This window comes from Anomaloglossus baeobatrachus, chromosome 7 (genome assembly GCF_048569485.1).
Source record: "Anomaloglossus baeobatrachus isolate aAnoBae1 chromosome 7, aAnoBae1.hap1, whole genome shotgun sequence".
Classification (NCBI taxonomy): Eukaryota; Metazoa; Chordata; class Amphibia; order Anura; family Aromobatidae; genus Anomaloglossus; species Anomaloglossus baeobatrachus.
The window spans coordinates 311,474,336-311,493,000 of record NC_134359.1 but is presented as its reverse complement, the minus strand read 5'-3'; the positions used below and the strand labels follow the sequence as shown (position 1 = coordinate 311,493,000).

The following is an 18,665-nucleotide window of genomic DNA, read 5'->3' as shown; positions in this document are numbered from 1 at the left end:
GGCAGCAGGACACGTCCAAAACCTACGAAATTAACCTAGGAAATGAACCCACCAAATGGATAAACGCTAAAAGGATGTTAGCGTATTACATATATTATGGTCCAATCATGGAGCAGATGCGTTAGCAAATAGGAAACAAGTAGGCGTATTGAACATTTAAAACACCATACACGCCCGTATCGATGATGACGCTAGAGGCAACAATTTTTTAAGTCGCTTTAGTAGTGTCACACGTAACGAAAAGTATGTTGAAAGGAACGAGCAACGATAGTTACAACGAAATAACAACGATTTTTAGGAATTAGGACCCGTGTAGCCGATTAGCGATAAATCACGCTTTTGCGACGATTTTACATCGCTGAACGCTGTTACACAAAGCTATATCGCTAACGATTGCGGAAGTGCGTCACTAAAACCGTGACCCCAACGACAAAGCTCGGGCGATATCGCAGTGTGTAAAGCCCGCTTTAGAGTCTCCCTTCAACCTTAAAAACTATGAAACTATGATATAGATCCCTCTGTGTGTAATGACTATATATAATACACACGATATAGATCCCTCTGTGTGTAATGACTAAATAATACACACGATATAGATCCCTCTGTGTGTAATGACTAAATAATACACACGATATAGATCCCTCTGTGTGTAATGACTATATATAATACACACGATATAGATCCCTCTGTGTGTAATGACTAAATAATACACACATGATATAGATCCCTCTGTGTATAATGACTATATATAATACACACGATATAGATGCCTCTGTGTATAATGACTATATATAATACACACGATATAGAGCCCTCTGTGTATAATGACTATATATAATACACACGATATAGATGCCTCTGTGTATAATGACTATATATAATACACACGATATAGAGCCCTCTGTGTATAATGACTATATATAATACACACGATATAGATCCCTCTGTGTATAATGACTATATATAATACACACGATATAGATCCCTCTGTGTATAATGACTATATATAATACACACGATATAGATGCCTCTGTGTGTAATGACTATATATAATACACATGATATAGATCCCTCTGTGTATAATGACTATATATAATACACACGATATAGATCCCTCTGTGTATAATGACTATATATAATACACACGATATAGATCCCTCTGTGTATAATGACTATATATAATACACACGATATAGATCCCTCTGTGTATAATGACTATATATAATACACACGATATAGATCCCTCTGTGTATAATGACTATATATAATACACACGATATAGAGCCCTCTGTGTGTAATGACTATATATAATACACACGATATAGAGCCCTCTGTGTGTAATGACTATATATAATACACACGATATAGATCCCTCTGTGTATAATGACTATATATAATACACACGATATAGAGCCCTCTGTGTCTAATAACTATATATAATACACACGATATAGATCCCTCTGTGTGTAATGACTATATATAATACACACAATATAGAGCCCTCTGTGTATAATGACTATATATAATACACACAATATAGATCCCTCTGTGTGTAATGACTATATATAATACACACGATATAGATCCCTCTGTGTATAATGACTATATATAATACACACGATATAGATCCCTCTGTGTGTAATGACTATATATAATACACACAATATCATAGTATCATAGTTTTTAAGGTTGAAGGGAGACTCTAAGTCCATCTAGTTCAACCCGTAGCCTAACATGTTGATCCAGAGGAAGGCAAAAAAAACCCCAATGTGGCAAACAAGTTCCCATGGGGAAAAATTTCCTTCCTTCGTCCACATCCGGCAATCAGACTAGTTCCCTGGATCAATACCCTGTCATAAAATCTAATATACATAACTGGTAATATTAAATTTTTCAAGAAAGGCATCCAGGCTCTGCTTAAATGTTAGTAGTGAATCCCTCATTACAACATCATGCGGCAGAGAGTTCCATAGTCTCACTGCTCGTACAGTAAAGAATCCTCGTCTGTGGTTATGATTAAACCTTCTTTCCTCAAGACGTAGCGGATGCCCCCGTGTTCCAGTCGCAGGCCTAGGTGTAAAAAGATCTTTGGAAAGGTCTCTGTACTGTCCCCTCATATATTTATACATTGTAATTAGATCCCCCCTAAGCCTTCGTTTTTCCTGTCTTGGTATTGCAGCCCCCCCATTCCTCTAATAATCTTGGTGGCTCTTCTCTGCACCCTCTCCAGTTCAGCTATGTCCTTCTTATATATCGGTGACCAGAATTGTACACAGTATATAAGTGCGGTCGCACTAGTGACTTGTACAGAGGTAGAACTATATTTTTTTCATGAACACTTATACCTCTTTTAATACATCCCATTATTTTATTAGCCCTGGCAGCAGCTGCCTGACACTGTCCACTAAAGTGAAGTTTACCATCCACCCAAGTCTTTTTCTGTGTCTGTTTTACCCAGTGTTCTACAATTAAGTACATAATCATAAATGTTATTTCCTCTACCCAAGTGCATGACCTTACATTTATCTACATTAAACTTCAATTGCCACTTCTCAGCCCAATCCTCCAATTTACATAAATCTCCCTGTAATATAAAATTATCCTCCTCTGTATTGATTACCCTGCAGAGTTTAGTATCATCTGCAAATATTGAAATTCTACTCCGCATGCCCCCAACAAGGTCATTTATAAATATGTTGAAAAGAAGCGGGCCCAATACTGACCCCTGTGGTACCCCACTATGAACTGAGACCTAGTCCGAGTACGTACCATTAATAACCACCGTTTGTTTCCTATCACTGAGCCAGTTTTTAACCCAGTTACACATATTTTCCCCTATCCCCATTATTCTCATTTTATGTACCAACCTTTTGTGTGGCACCGTATCAAAAGCTTTTGAAAAGTCCATATACACAACATCCACTGCATTTCCCTGGTCCAGACTTGAACTTACCTCTTCATAGAAGCTGATCAGTTTGACAGGATCGATCCCTCATAAACCCATGTTGATACTCTGTCATAAGGTTATTTTTCTTGAGATACTCCAGTATAGCATCTCTCAAGAAACCCTCAAGGATTTTACCAACCGTAGAGGTTAAACTTACCGGCCTATAATTTCCCGGCTCAGTTTTTGTCCCCTTTTTGAATATTGGCACCACATTTGCTATGCGCCAGTCCTGCGGTACCGACCCTGTTATTAAGGAATCTGAGAAGATTAAAAATAATGGTCTATCACAGAACTCAATTCCTGTAGTACTCTGAGGTGTATGCCATCCGGGCCCGGAGATTTGTCAACCTTAGTGATTTCGAGGCGGCGGCGTACTTCCTGCTGGGTTAAGCAGGTAATATTCAAGGGTGAATTTATGGCATCACTGGTCATGTCATCTGCCATGGCATTTTCTTGTATAAAAACCGTAGAAAAAAAAAGTCATTCAGCAGGTTGGCTTTACCCTCATCCCCTTCCACCATTTCACCAAGACTATTTTTAAGGGGGCCAACACTATCGCTTTTCAGTTTTTTACTGTTTATGTAGTTAAAGAATATTTTAGGATTATTTTTACTTTCTCTCGCAATGAGTCTCTCTGTCTCAAACTTAGCTAACTTAATTTGCTTTTTACATATTTTATTTAATTTTCTATAATTATATAATGCCTCATCACTACCTACCCTCTTTAATTCTTTTAAGGCTTTCTGTTTTTCTTTTATTGCTTCCCTTACAGCTCTATTTAGCCATAGGGGTTTCCTCCTATTTCTAGCATGTTTGTTCCCATAGGGTATATTTTCTGCACAAGCCCTATTCAGGATGCTCATAAAAGTCTCCCATTTGCTTTGTGTACTTTTATTACTTAGTACATCATCCCAGTTTATCGCACTAAGATCATCTCTCAACCGTTTAAAATTTGCTTTCCTGAAGTTTAGTGTCCTTGTAGCCCCTCTACTAGACATCTTACTAAAGAATACATGAAAACTTATTATTTTGTGATCACTATTCCCCAAGTAACCCCCAACTTGTATATTTGATATGCGGTCTGGCCTATTGGTTAGTACAAGGTCTAGTAGTGCTCCCCCTCTTGTGGGGTCCTGTACCATTTGTGAAAGGTAATTATCTTTCATTGTTATCAAAAATCTATTTCCTTTGCTGGAACTGCAAATTTCTGTTCCCCAATTTACATCAGGATAGTTAAAGTCCCCCATAATAATTACCTCTCCAAGACTCGCTGCTTTATCAATTTGCTTTATGAGGAGATTCTCTACCTCTTCCATAATATTCGGCGTCTTATAACACACTCCTATCAGTATTTTATCATTCATTCTCCCCCCCCTTATCTCCACCCATAGGGACTCTACATTCTCAGTACCCTCACATATGTTGTCACGCAGGATGGGTTTTAAGGGTGATTTTACATATAGACACACACCTCCCCCTCGCTTATTTGTACGGTCATTCCTGAATAGGCTATAACCCTGTAAATTAACAGCCCAGTCATAGCTCTCATCCAGCCATGTCTCTGATATCCCCACTATATCATCATTTTCTTCCAACAATATTAATTCTAATTCCTCCAACTTATTTGTGAGGCTTCGGGCATTAGTGTACATGCACGTTACGTATGACTCTGTACCTATATTCCTGCTTACTGTATTGACTGTCCTAACCCTTCCCCCCCGTACCACCCCCAATTTCATTACTTGTGCCCTGGTCACTATCTGCACTACATTCCCCTTCTATAAAGTGAATACCCTCGCCCCCCATTCCTAGTTTAAACACTCCTCCAACCTTCTAGCCATTTTCTGCCCCAGCAGAGCTGCACCCTCCCCATTAAGATGCAGCCCATCCCTAGCATAGAATCTGTAGCCAACTGAAAAGTCGGCCCAATTCTCCAGGAACCCAAAACCCTCTTTCCTACACCAATTCCTGAGCCACCTGTTAACCTCCCTGATCTCTCTTTGCCTCTCTGGTGTGGCTTGTGGCACAGGTAGTATTTCCGAAAATACCACCTTTGAGGTCCATGCTTTAAGCTTACAACCTAATTCCCTGAAATCATCTTTAAGGACCTTCCACCTACCTCTAACTTTGTCATTTGTGCCAATGTGTACAAATGCCCCTCCCAGTAATCTGTCAACCCGATCAGCGATGTGCCGAACTCGAGCGCCAGGAAGACAACACACTGTTCGGCGATCCCTGTCCTTGTGACAGATTGCCCTATCTGTCCCCCTAATAATTGAGTCCGCCACTACCAGTACCTGTCTTGCCTGCCCTGCACTCCTATTCCCCCCCTTACTGGAGCAGACACTCCTCTGGCGTTCAGAGGTCATGCCTTGCTGCAGCAATGCTACCCCTGTAATGACATCCCCCTCATCTGCCAAGTTTGCAAACCTATTGGGGTGTGTCAGTACAGGACTAGCCTTCCTAGCACTTTTCCCTTTACCCCCCTTTCTAACTGTCACCCAGCTACCTACCTCACCGTCCTGCCGCTCCCTACTACGATCCTCCCCCACATCTGACCCAGCAAGCTGCTGCTCAGTGAGCAGCAGACTCCTTTCCATATTGCTAATGCATCTCAGAGTTGCCAGCTGCTCATTTAGATCCAGTATCTGGGCTTCCAAATGTGCAACTTGCTCACATCTCGAACAACAGTATGCACCCTCGAACGGCTTTTCAAGGACTGCATACATGAGACAAGATGTACACTGGATCGCATTAGCAATAGTGGAGCACATTTTCTAATGGGGATAGCACTAAACAAATGTTAAGTAATTAAACAACTAAATACAAAACAATTCTACTCACACTTACTTTTGCTCACACTTTGCTCACTCACGCTCACAATGAAGAAGACAGGCTAAAATTCTAGCGTAGCGGCGCGCGGTTTTCAGAAGTCTTCCTTCCGGCTGAAACGGCCAAAACCCGGTTCTCCTTGAGCTCGCGGGTGACTTCACTTATCCCAGAAGGCACTGGGAATATGCAAATTATCCTCGCAAGACTCCTTCCCTGGCTTTGTATATTTTATATAATACACACGATATAGATCCCTCTGTGTGTAATGACTATATATAATACACACGATATAGATCCCTCTGTGTGTAATGATTATATATAATACACACGATATAGATCCCTCTGTGTGTAATGACTATATATAATACACACGATATAGATCCCTCTGTGTGTAATGACTATCACATATGTATTATATATTAGGACACCCGCCTCGCACCTGCAGGACACCCGCCTCACACCCGCAGCCGCAGGACACCCGCAAGACACCCGCCTCGCCGCCGCAAGACACCCGCCTCGCCGCCGCAAGACACCCGCCTCGCCGCCGCAAGACACCCGCCTCGCCGCCGCAAGACACCCGCCTCGCCGCCGCAAGACACCCGCCTCGCCGCCGCAAGACACCCGCCTCGCCGCCGCAAGACACCCGCCTCGCCGCCGCAAGACACCCGCCCCGCCGCCGCAAGACACCCGCCTCACACCCGCAGCCGCAAGACACCCGCAGGACACCCGCAGGACACCCGCCTCAGCCCCGTGTCATCAGCATACGGCATCCCATGCGATGGAGCGAGGCCTTCCACACAGACCAGTCATCACAATCCATTTATCATAAGGTGGGGAGATGAGTTCTATTGTTATATATGGTTTTATTTATATAAAAATAAATTGGGAGTTTTGTTTTTAAGAACATTAAACTTACCATCACTCTGGAATTTACCACATTGAGGCTCATTTGTAAGAAAACGAAATGCAGACAAGCAATGAACATAGCGCCCCATTTATTCAATGCCCAATATGGGCTACATTACACCTCGCACCCTCCTGCAGCCCCGGCGGCCGAGCTGTCAGCAGAAGATCGCACACAGTAGGATGAATCCAGGGAGGAACAGGGCGGGAGGTGGACGGCGGGTGGTGGCCAAGGCACGGCGTGTAAAGGATAAAAGCAGCATTAGGGCCGGTCATGGACGAGGTCCTCCAGGAGCTGGGAGAGCCGCTGCTTGTCTTGAGCTCTCTCACACAACTGTAGAAAGGTGTGCGCCTTCTGTGGTGGGGAATGAGGCCCTCGCAGGAGGTACGAGCAGCAGTCTCTTCTCAGCCCAGCGCTTTCATAGCTCTCCGCAAGACTGTAAACATAGGGCAGACTCTCCAGGCTTAAGCTGTCTCGTACAGCTTTCTCCAGCATACTCTGTAGACCCGGTAAAAGAAATCTACCAGCAGCAGCCAATGTGAACACCAATGGGGACTGGGCCAGCTCTTCTCCCGACACTGGCCCCAGTCCTTGCAGAGTAGGACACAGGGAGTCTTGGGAGCATCCGTGCAGGTAATGGAGCAGAGGTAAGAAGGCGCAGGCCGGCACCTCACACACACGCACCTCGTGCTGCTGCGACTCCGCATAGCCACCTTCCAGCATGGCTCTGAACACATCACTTTCTCTAGAAACCGTCTCTCGATTACCAGCCAGACGCTCTCCTCCATCCAGCACAAATACCAGATTGCCCTGGCCAGGAGAGAGGAGGTCCAAATAACAGCATGTTGGGGAGGTCAATGAAGGGGGTTTGGCAGGGACCAAGGAATCCTCAGGGTTTAATAAAGCAGAAAGGCATTCTGAGGCGTGGAAGAAATAAACTGGATCCACAGAAGTCATCAACGTTTCCAAGACCAACTGAAGAGCGCCAGAAATCAGCTGCTGCCGGTGCGGAGAGGGTTTCCTACAACCAAGGTGAAACAAGGGTGGGAATAGAAGAAAAAACCCCCGCAACATCCCTGTGACCATCCATCAAGACCTCTATCCCTTCAAGCCACCCACAGCCCGGCCTCCAGGTTACACCACGTCTCCATTACTCCCCTCCTCTACCAATCCCCGAAAGTTCAGTCACTGCCGCGTCCTCTCCATACATCTCCCCCTAATCTCCAGTATATAACCTGTCCTCTCCATACATCTCTCCCTAACCTCCAGTATATAACCTGTCCTCTCCATACATCTCCCCCTAATCTCCAGTATATAACCTGTCCTCTCCATACATCTCCCCCTAATCTCCAGTATATAGCCTATCCTCTCCATAGATCTCTCCCTAATCTCCAGTATATAACCTGTCCTCTCCATACATCTCCCCCTAATCTCCAGTATATAACCTATCCTCTCCATACATCTCCCCCTAATCTCCAGTATATAACCTGTCCTCTCCATACATCTCCCCCTAATCTCCAGTATATAGCCTATCCTCTCCATACATCTCTCCCTAATCTCCAGTATATAACCTGTCCTCTCCATACATCTCCCCCTAATCTCCAGTATATAACCTGTCCTCTCCATACATCTCTCCCTAATCTCCAATATATAACCTGTCCTCTCCATACATCTCTCCCTAATCTCCAGTATATAACCTGTCCTCTCCATACATCTCTCCCTAATCTCCAGTATATAACCTGTCCTCTCCATACATCTCCCCCTAATCTCCAGTATATAACCTGTCCTCTCCATACATCTCCCCCTAATCTCCAGTATATAACCTGTCCTCTCCATACATCTCTCCCTAATCTCCAGTATATAGCCTGTCCTCTCCATACATCTCTCCCTAATCTCCAATATATAACCTGTCCTCTCCATACATCTCTCCCTAATCTCCAGTATATAACCTGTCCTCTCCATACATCTCTCCCTAACCGCCAGTATATAACCTGTCCTCTCCATACATCTCCCCCTAATCTCCAGTATATAACCTGTCCTCTCCATACATCTCCCCCTAATCTCCAGTATATAGCCTATCCTCTCCATATATCTCTCCCTAATCTCCAGTATATAATCTGTCCTCTCCATACATCTTCCCCTAATCTCCAGTATATAACCTATCCTCTCCATACATCTCCCCCTAATCTCCAGTATATAACCTGTCCTCTCCATACATCTCCCCCTAATCTCCAGTATATAGCCCGTCCTCTCCATACATCTCTCTCTCTAATCCCCAGTATATAGCCTGTCTGTACATGCATCATCCCTTTTGTCGGAGGTGATCACAGGTAAAACCTTGAGGCCACCCCAGACGCCATCTCTCTGGGAAAGCCTTGGCCTAGACTGACCCTGCAGTAACAGTCTCTTCCCTCCTCCGGGTGCACGTTTCTCATCTGCCCCAGGACTCGTGTACAGCGCAGTTCACACCTCATCGACTCTACAACTAATCTCTAATGGTCATGTAAATGTCACGTTTCATGTAATGACAGATACGAATGCCTTCCATTAGGTCTCTCCCTATTGTTTCCACTGACATAAGCGCCTCAGCTTCTCATGTACCCAGCCATACATCAGTGCCACGGTCACAAGTGTGAGGGGCAGGAGCTGCACAGACAGAACCAAGAGGTGCTGCAGCAGAGGTTTCACATGTGATGGATGGAAAGGCAGATTATAGTCATCAACACAAAAGCATTCGATAGGCCAGAGACCCAGACCTCCTACCTGTAAATAAAGGGCAGACAGAGGGCGCACTGCCGCCTCTCATCCGGTGATCCAGACGCCAACATGTGGGTAATTATCCCAACACCAAATGGCGACTCAGCCTGAATACGAAGATTACGGAGGAGCACATGACCTGCAGAGAAGGAAAGTGTCACAGTAAAGAACCAGACTCCAGGGAAAAATAAGATCCTGACTACATCCACCACTAGGGGGAGCTCCCTGTATACAGAGATACATGACAAGATCCTGACTACATCCACCACTAAGGGGAGCTCCCTGTATACAGTGATACATAAGATCCTGTCTGCAGCCTCCACTAGGGGGAGCTCCCTGTATACAGAGATACATGACAAGATCCTGACTACATCCACCACTAGGGGGAGCTCCCTGTATATAGTGATACATAAGATCCTGTCTGCAGCCACCACTAGGGGGAGCTCCCTGTATACAGAGATACATGATAAGATCCTGTCTGCAGCCACCACTAGGGGGAGCTCCCTGTATACAGAGATACATGATAAGATCCTGTCTGCAGCCACCACTAGGGGGAGCTTCCTATAGGAAGCATTTATGCCAGGAAAGCACTGCGGTATATGTTGGAGCAATAATCATAAAAGCACAGATCAGAATATAAGAAATGACACTGAGTAGCACAGGTACTACATGGATTTGCAGCTTTACACAGTCATCCTTGCAAATTCTTACCCAGCTTTTTTGCTCTCTCCGGGTGCCGGATCCTCAGCTCTGGATCTTTTTCTGGCGACGTACTCAGGACTAATCTGCATCTTAGGGTGCAGATGCTTCCTGTCCTAATAAATGCTTCCAGACAAGTGGGGTCACAGGTCAGACGCTGAAGAAGCCTGGAAGCACTTCTAGAAGGTTGCGGGTGACAGGTAGCATAAGTCATTAGACCCCGTAGTACTGGATGGGAGACCAGACAGGAGCTTGAATCAGACAACTGAGAAAAACGAGACAAGAGAATCAGAGCTGGAAACTCTGGACTCCACAATTCCGATGGAGGAGACCTGGGCACTAATGGTCCCTGAGAGCCCAGAATTTCTGGCACTGGGGACTGACATGTTGTCAAAGAAAGGGGAGGGGAGCAGCACTGCTGACGGGTGCCAGAGACCACCCTCCTGGGAGCCGGGAGTGTTGGAGACTTTGCCTGTGATGGAAGCAAAGAGCTGATGGGGTCTGGTGAGGATCTTCTAGTCGGCTCTCCAGCGGGGACTTGCTCCAGGCACCAGTTTGGTGGAAGCTCTTCCAATGTGCTGATGTAACCCTCTGAGAGCAGCCAGCACCTGCGGAAACACAATAATAAAACAGAGGTGTCGACACATGCAAGGGGGCAGACAGGGTGCATATGGTTAAATGCTGGGGCTGAAAATAACACGTCCTTCTATAGACTCTGTACTGACTCCACGTCTGCCTGTCAGCAGCAAGTAAAACACAACAACATCTAGCTACTAAACGATAGTGCCCAACACACTGCGGGGTTATAGAACCCCACACTCTAATACATAATGGCTTCAGAAGTGGTTATAACACAGGGCTGTGATACCAAGGAATGGAATATAACCTTATCCAATGTCTGATGGATCTACACCCAATGCCTGCTGCCCTCCACCCACACCGGCCTGTCCACCTCACTCCATCCCACGTCTGATGGATCTACATGTCAATGCCTGCTGCCCTCCACCCACAGCGGCCTGTCCACCTCACTCCATCCCACGTCTGATGGATCTACACCCAATGCCTGCTGCCCTCCACCCACACCGGCCTGTCCACCTCACTCCATCCCACGTCTGATGGATCTACATGTCAATGCCTGCTGCCCATCATCCACACCAGCCCGTCCGCCTCACTCCATCCCACGTCTGATGGATCTACACCCAATGCCTGCTGCCCATCATCCACACCAGCCCGTCCGCCTCACTCCATCCCACGTCTGATGGATCTACACCCAATGCCTGCTGCCCTCCACCCACACCAGCCTGTCAGTTTCACTCCATCCCACGTCTGATAGATCTACACCCAATGCCTGCTGCCCACCATCCACACTAGCCCGTCCGCCTCACTCCATCCCACACCTCATTGCCTGCTGGCCACCACCCACACTGACCCATCCGCCCTCACTCCATCCCACGTCTGACGGATATACAGCTATGCAGCAGACCTGACACCAGCCAGTCCATCCTTACTTCAGACTCTCTTCTGATGTTCCCACGTCTTCGTTCTTCTTGGGCTCCGGTGGGAAATCAAAAGAAGCAGATCCAGGATCCTCCTCTCCATCCATCTCTGTACCACAGTATGAACCTCCTCTATCTTCTGCAACCCTCACAACTTCCTCCAATCTCTTTGCCAACAAGGGCGCCAGGCCTGCAGAGCCGAGCATGGCGAGGGCAGTCGTATCATAGCAGTAGTGCACAAATGCTGTGGTTATCTTGTGGTGGGCAGATCGATAGTGAGGGTTACGCAGCAGGTCCAGAAGGAGTTCCAATCCTCCCAGTTCTCTGACTCGACGCCGATTTAATGCTTCGCGGCAGCACAGACATAGTGATCGCACAAGAGGGAGGCACCGAGTAGGGACCCCCAGTAACATCTTGACTTCTGCTATGAGGAGATCGATAGCACCAGCATTACCAAGCATGGGTCGCAGTGCTCCCTGATTGCAGAGATTGGAAAGTGTTCCTAGGGCAGCTTGGCGCACCGTTACTTTCACTCCTTCTCCACTGGCGAGGATTACCAGGGTGGGCACAGCGAGGCTGAGCTGCTCTGCAGTGTCGAGAGTGCAGCCGCGGCTCAGCTCACATACGGCACGCACAGCGGTACACACCACATCGGGATCTGTAGCGCTCAGCAGCTGCACACAAGGCGCCAGTCCCCCCTGTGCACAGACAGAAACCCTGTGTGCTGGAGAGTCCCCCAAGATACGAAGAGCCCGCAAACAACTCTGCAGGCAGCCGCCATCTTTTGAGCGATGTAAAATCTGCACCAGAGTAGAGACGGCACCTGTAGGCAGACAAACAAGAGACCGCAAAGAAAAAACATCAGTCTGGACCGCAAACTATGGTCATCCCAAAAACAGGCCGGTTAACACTTTATATCCTAGGACAGAATTAAAAAAAAAAAAAAAAAAAAAAAAAAAGGCTTTGTATTATGCAACATTGGTGTCACCAGTCCATACATCACCTTGAACATGTACGAAACCCTCCCCTCCGTCACACAGCCCCATGCCCGAGACCCTCTCCCCCTTCACACAGCCCCATGCACAAGACCCTCTCCCCCTTCACACAGCCCCATGCACAAGACCCTCTCCCCCTTCACACAGCCCCATGCACAAGACCCTCTCCCCCTTCACACAGCCCCATGCACAAGACCCTCTCCCCCTTCACACAGCCCCATGCACAAGACCCTCTCCCGGAACACGAACTCCCACGCCCATACACGAGGTCCCTAGCCCCATACATGAGGCCTCCACCCTGAGATCCTCCACACAAATATCAGTGCAGCCTTTCTACTAGAGAGGAGGGTTGTACCCACACTTCACCATAGGAATCGAGCAATTCCAACAGGACGCGGGGTTGTAACAACTTCTCACAGGGGCAAACGCTGACCTCTATTACGGTCCTGCATTTGCCATGAAGATCTCAGAAGAAATGTGCAATGATCAGCAGCAAGTCCTGAGCTCCTTAGTAACGGGGGTGTATAGTTCTGCAATAGCGAGGCCGCGGACTAGAGCAAGTTCACCATCTCCTACCTCACCTGACTGGTGGATGATCGCACTGTTCTGTGGGTCCAAAGCCAAGTTTCCCAAAGCTCGCGAGACTCTGTTCCATATGGAGTCAACGCAGACAGATTGCAGGATCGAAACTGCAAAAGAAGAGCAACAAGCAAGTGTAATGAAGATTGCAGCACTGTACACCCCGGGGGCCAGGACCGGGGGCCAGGACCGGGGGCATTCCCTGCGAGTGCAAGAAAAGATTCCGGCAGCTAAACAGGAAAGGGTTCTTTACAGTGAGAGCAGACTGTGGAATGCGACCACAAGAGGCAGTAATGGCCGACACTATAACAGCTTTATATCAGGGCGGATGATTCCTCAGTACACAGCATTGTCGCTTATAAATGACAAAATGTCTAATTAGTGGAGGAAGGTGAACTAGATGGAGGCAGGTCTTTTATCAACCCATGTAACTCCCCATGTGATTCACTGGCTCCGTATACTGCACCCTCCCCAGACTACAGCCCCTGCGTCATTCACCATTGTCATATACTCCCCCCTCCCCAGACTACAGCCCCTGCGTCATTCACCATTGTCATATACTCCACCCTCCCCAGACTACAGCCCCTGCGTCATTCACCATTGTCATATACTCCACCCTCCCCAGACTACAGCCCCTGCGTCATTCACCATTGTCATATACTCCACCCTCCCCAGACTACAGCCCCTGCGTCATTCACCATTGTCATATACTCCACCCTCCCCAGAATACAGCCCCTGCGTCATTCACCATTGTCATATACTCCACCCTCCCCAGAATACAGCCCCTGCATCATTCACCATTGTCATATACTCCCCCCTCCCCAGAATACAGCCCCTGCGTCATTCACCATTGTCATATACTCCACCCTCCTCAGAATACAGCCCCTGCGTCATTCACCATTGTCATATACTCCACCCTCCCCAGACTACAGCCCCTGCGTCATTCACCATTGTCATATACTCCCCCCTCCCCAGACTACAGTCCCTGCGTCATTCACCATTGTCATATACTCCCCCCTCCCCAGACTACAGCCCCCGCGTCATTCACCATTGTCATATACTCCACCCTCCCCAGACTACAGCCCCCGCGTCATTCACCATTGTCATATACTCCACCGTCCCCAGACTACAGCCCCTGCGTCATTCACCATTGTCATATACTCCCCCCTCCCCAGAATACAGCCCCTGCGTCATTCACCATTGTCATATACTCCCCCCTCCCCAGAATACAGCCCCTGCGTCATTCACCATTGTCATATACTCCACCCTCCCCAGACTACAGCCCCTGCGTCATTCACCATTGTCATATACTCCACCCTCCGCGTCATTCACCATTGTCATATACTCCACCCTCCCCAGACTACAGCCCCCGCGTCATTCACCATTGTCATATACTCCACCCTCCCCAGAATACAGCCCCTGCGTCATTCACCATTGTCATATACTCCACCCTCCGCGTCATTCACCATTGTCATATACTCCACCCTCCCCAGACTACAGCCCCCGCGTCATTCACCATTGTCCTATACTCCACCCTCCCCAGAATACAGCCCCTGCGTCATTCACCATTGTCCTATACTCCACCCTCCCCAGAATACAGCCCCCGCCACATCCCCTGCATCATTTACTGGCCCCATATACTCCACCCTCCCCAGAATACAGCCCCCGCGTCATTCACCATTGTTATATACTCCACCCTCCCCAGAATACAGCCCCTGCGTCATTCACCATTGTCATATACTCCACCCTCCCCAGAATACAGCCCCTGCGTCATTCACCATTGTCATACTCCACCGTCCCCAGAATACAGCCCCCGCGTCATTCACCATTGTCATATGCTCCACCCTCCCCAGGCTACAGCCCCTGCGTCATTCACCATTGTCCTATACTCCACCCTCCCCAGAATACAGCCCCTGCGTCATTCACCATTGTCATACTCCACCGTCCCCAGAATACAGCCCCCGCGTCATTCACCATTGTCATATGCTCCACCCTCCCCAGACTACAGCCCCTGCGTCATTCACCATTGTCATATACTCCACCCTCCCCAGACTACAGCCCCTGCGTCATTCACCATTGTCATATACTCCACCCTCCCCAGAATACAGCCCCTGCGTCATTCACCATTGTCATATACTCCACCCTCCCCAGAATACAGCCCCTGCGTCATTCACCATTGTCATATACTCCACCCTCCCCAGAATACAGCCCCCGCCACATCCCCTGCATCATTTACTGGCCCCATATACTCCACCCTCCCCAGAATACAGCCCCCGCGTCATTCACCATTGTTATATACTCCACCCTCCCCAGAATACAGCCCCCGCCACATCCCCTGCATCATTTACGGGCCCCATATACTACACCCTCCCCAGAATACTGGCCCCATATACTACACCCTCCTCAGAACACAGCCCCAATGATCTCTTCTAAAACAATGATTATGAGGACAGAGGCGTCAAATACAGAAAACCAGCTGCAATCTGCGGGATGTGCCTTCATATGACAGAATCGGAGGAATGGCCCGCAGGCCGACCCTTCATCCGGCTGCTCTAATGTGCACAGGGCCTCTTCAGCCAGCGGTCACACAATTCCGGCTCCTGACTACGACTACGGGCAGGCCAGCAATTACCATGTCACAAATGTTTCAACGGAACTACAATAATTTTATTCAATAAGTGGAAGAAAGTGTAGGGACTCTAAAAAAAATAAATAGAAGGTGGTTTATCTGGGACTAGTTTATTTACTCTTATGGGGCGGCATCCTTAGACCTCACATCAACAAAACAGTGTCTCATCTGCGCCACTGTCAATGTCACTGCCCAACTGCGAGGAGCCGGCTCCCATCACTACGATGTCCACAGGGCGGAAAGAAGAAGAGGACTTGACATGTCGTCACTGGAAGCAGCAGTGACCATAGCAGAGCGTGCACACACCTACAAAAGTTGTACAACCCTTTAAAGTGAACCTGTCAGGTCCGCAGTCCCCCAGAACCTCGATGTGGGAAAGCCACGGAGCAAGAATGGAAAAAAAAAAACTCACCCAACGCAGAAATCCCGTCAAGCTGGCGCACCTGAAAACACAAATTAAGAATTGTATAGGTGCCGGTGCAGCTCGGAAGCCAGAACATCAGTATGGGGAATAGATAAGCCCTCCCCAAATTAATACCCCCCCCCCATGGAAGCTGAGGGGCTTCAAAAGGAAGATCAGTTACAGTTACCAAGTCTCACGCATCTGATAAATTAACTCATGCATATTCACTGCTTCTTCTGCCCACGTCTATAATTGGTGTGGAGTGTTAAAAAAAAAAAAAAAAACAAACAAAAAAAACCAACAACTTACCGTTAATTCGGTTTCTAAGAACCCTCCACGACAGCACAAAGGAGGATGACTTTCTAATAGGGTCAGGAACCACAGAGGTTAAATGACCCCACCCTGCCTCTCATCTCCAGTGTCTTTTTCCAAATACTACACCCGTATGAATGCACAATTGTTTTAAATTTATTATAATTTAAGCTAATTTCCTAACAAAGCAGGGAGGGCATATCTGTGCTGTCGTGGAGGGTTCTTAGAGACAAAACTCTAGCTTGGAGAACTTTTTGACCGAACGCAAAGTGTATAATGCTTAGTAAACGTATGGACCGAGGACCAGGTGGCGGCTCTGCAGATCTCTTCAATGGACACATTAAGCCCTATCAGCCCAGGATACAGAGACTGATCTGGTTGAATTGGCCTTTAGGTTTCCAGGAGGTAGCAGATTTTGTTTTTTATATGTGGCACGTATAGTTCTGATCCAGTTGGCAATAGTACTTTTGGAGGTTTTCTTGCCCTTGTTTGGGCTTAATATCTGAATGAAGAGATTCTGTTCCTTCCAAAAGGACCTTGTCCGTTGAAGGTACGATAGTACTGTTCTGCCTACGTCAAGGAATGAAATTCAGCCTCTTTTGTATTTGGTGGGTTCTGGCAGAAGAATATCTTGAGACATATGAAAGCCTGAGACAACCTTAAGGTACCGTCACACTAAGGAACATCGCTAGCAACATCGCTGCTGAGGCACGGTTTTTGTGACGTAACAGCGACCTTGCTAGCGATGTTGCTGTGTGTGACATCCAGCAACAACCTGGCCCCCTGCTGTGAGGTCGCTGGTCGTTGCTGAATGTCCTGGACCGTTTAGTTGTTGCTCTCCCGCTGTGAAGCGCACATCGCTGTGTGTGACAGCGACAGAGCAACAACTAAATGTGCAGTGAGCAGGGAGCTGACTTCTGTGGACGCTGGTAACCAATGTAAATATCGTGTAACCAAGAAGCCCTTTCCTTGGTTACCCGATATTTACCTTCGTTACCAGCGTCAGCCGCTCTCACTGTCTGTGCCGGCTCCCTGCTCCCTGCACACATAGCCAGACTACACATCGGGTAATTAACCCCATGTGTACTCTGGTTAGGAGTGCAGCAGCAGGGAGCCGGCACTGGCAGTGTGAGAGCGACGGACGCTGGCAATGAAGGTAAATATCGGGTAACCAAGGAAAGGGCTTCTTGGTTACACGATATTTACATTGGTTACCAGCGTCCGCAGAAGCCAGCTCCCTGCTGCCTGCACACGTAGCAGAGCACACATCGGGTAATTAACCCGATGTGTACTGTGGCTAGGTATGCAGGGAGCCAGCGCTAAGCGGTGTGCGCTGGTAACCAAAATAAATATCAGGTTTGTTACCCGATATTTTTACCTTAGTTACCAAGCACAGCATGCTTCCATGTGTAGCGACGCTCCAGCGATCCTTGCCAGGTCAGGTTGCTGGTGGGATCGCTGGAGCGTCGCTTAAGCTGGTGTCACACATAACGACGACGACAACGACGTCGCTGCTACGTCACCATTTTCTGTGACGTTGCAGCGACGTCCCGTCGCTGTGTGTGACATCCAGCAACGACCTGGCCCCTGCTGTGAGGTCGCCGGTCGTTGCTGAATGTCCAGCTTCATTTTTTGGTCGTCACTCTCCCGCTGTGACACACACATCGCTGTGTGTGACAGCGACGAGAGCGACGAAATGAAGCGATCAGGAGCCGGCACTGGCAGCTGCGGTAAGCTGTAACCAGCGTAAACATCGGGTAACCAAGGGAAGACCTTTCCCTGGTTACCCCGATGTTTACGCTGGTTACCAGCCTCCGCTCTTGCTGCCAGTGCTGGCTCCTGCACTGTCGACATGTGGCTGCAGTACGCATCGGGTAATTAACCCCGATGTATACTGTAGCAAGGAGAGCAAGGAGCCAGCGCTAAGCAGTGCGCGCGGCTCCCTGCTCTCTGCACTGTGACATGTAGCTGCAGCACACATCGGGTTAATTAACCCGATGTGTACTGTACCTAGGAGAGCAAGGAGCCAGCGCTAAGCGCGGCTCCCTGCTCTCTGCACATGTAGCACAGCGACGTTATGATCGCTGCTTCTGCTGTGTTTGACAGCTAAGC

The 18,665-nt window shown here is 47.9% G+C and overlaps 1 protein-coding gene across 1 annotated transcript in view; it reads right to left on the bottom strand.

Moving 5' to 3' along the window:
- Window positions 1–6,757: 6,757 nt before the first annotated feature.
- The window catches only part of ARMC5 (armadillo repeat containing 5), a 13,765-nt gene continuing 1,857 nt past the window's right edge, over window positions 6,758–18,665 (bottom strand). The window contains 6 exon segments of the mRNA XM_075318702.1: window positions 6,758–7,704; window positions 9,447–9,579; window positions 10,152–10,747; window positions 11,648–12,458; window positions 13,212–13,319; window positions 16,251–16,281. Coding sequence (XP_075174817.1) covers window positions 6,945–7,704; window positions 9,447–9,579; window positions 10,152–10,747; window positions 11,648–12,458; window positions 13,212–13,319; window positions 16,251–16,281 — 2,439 coding nt within the window. The 3' untranslated portion in view covers window positions 6,758–6,944.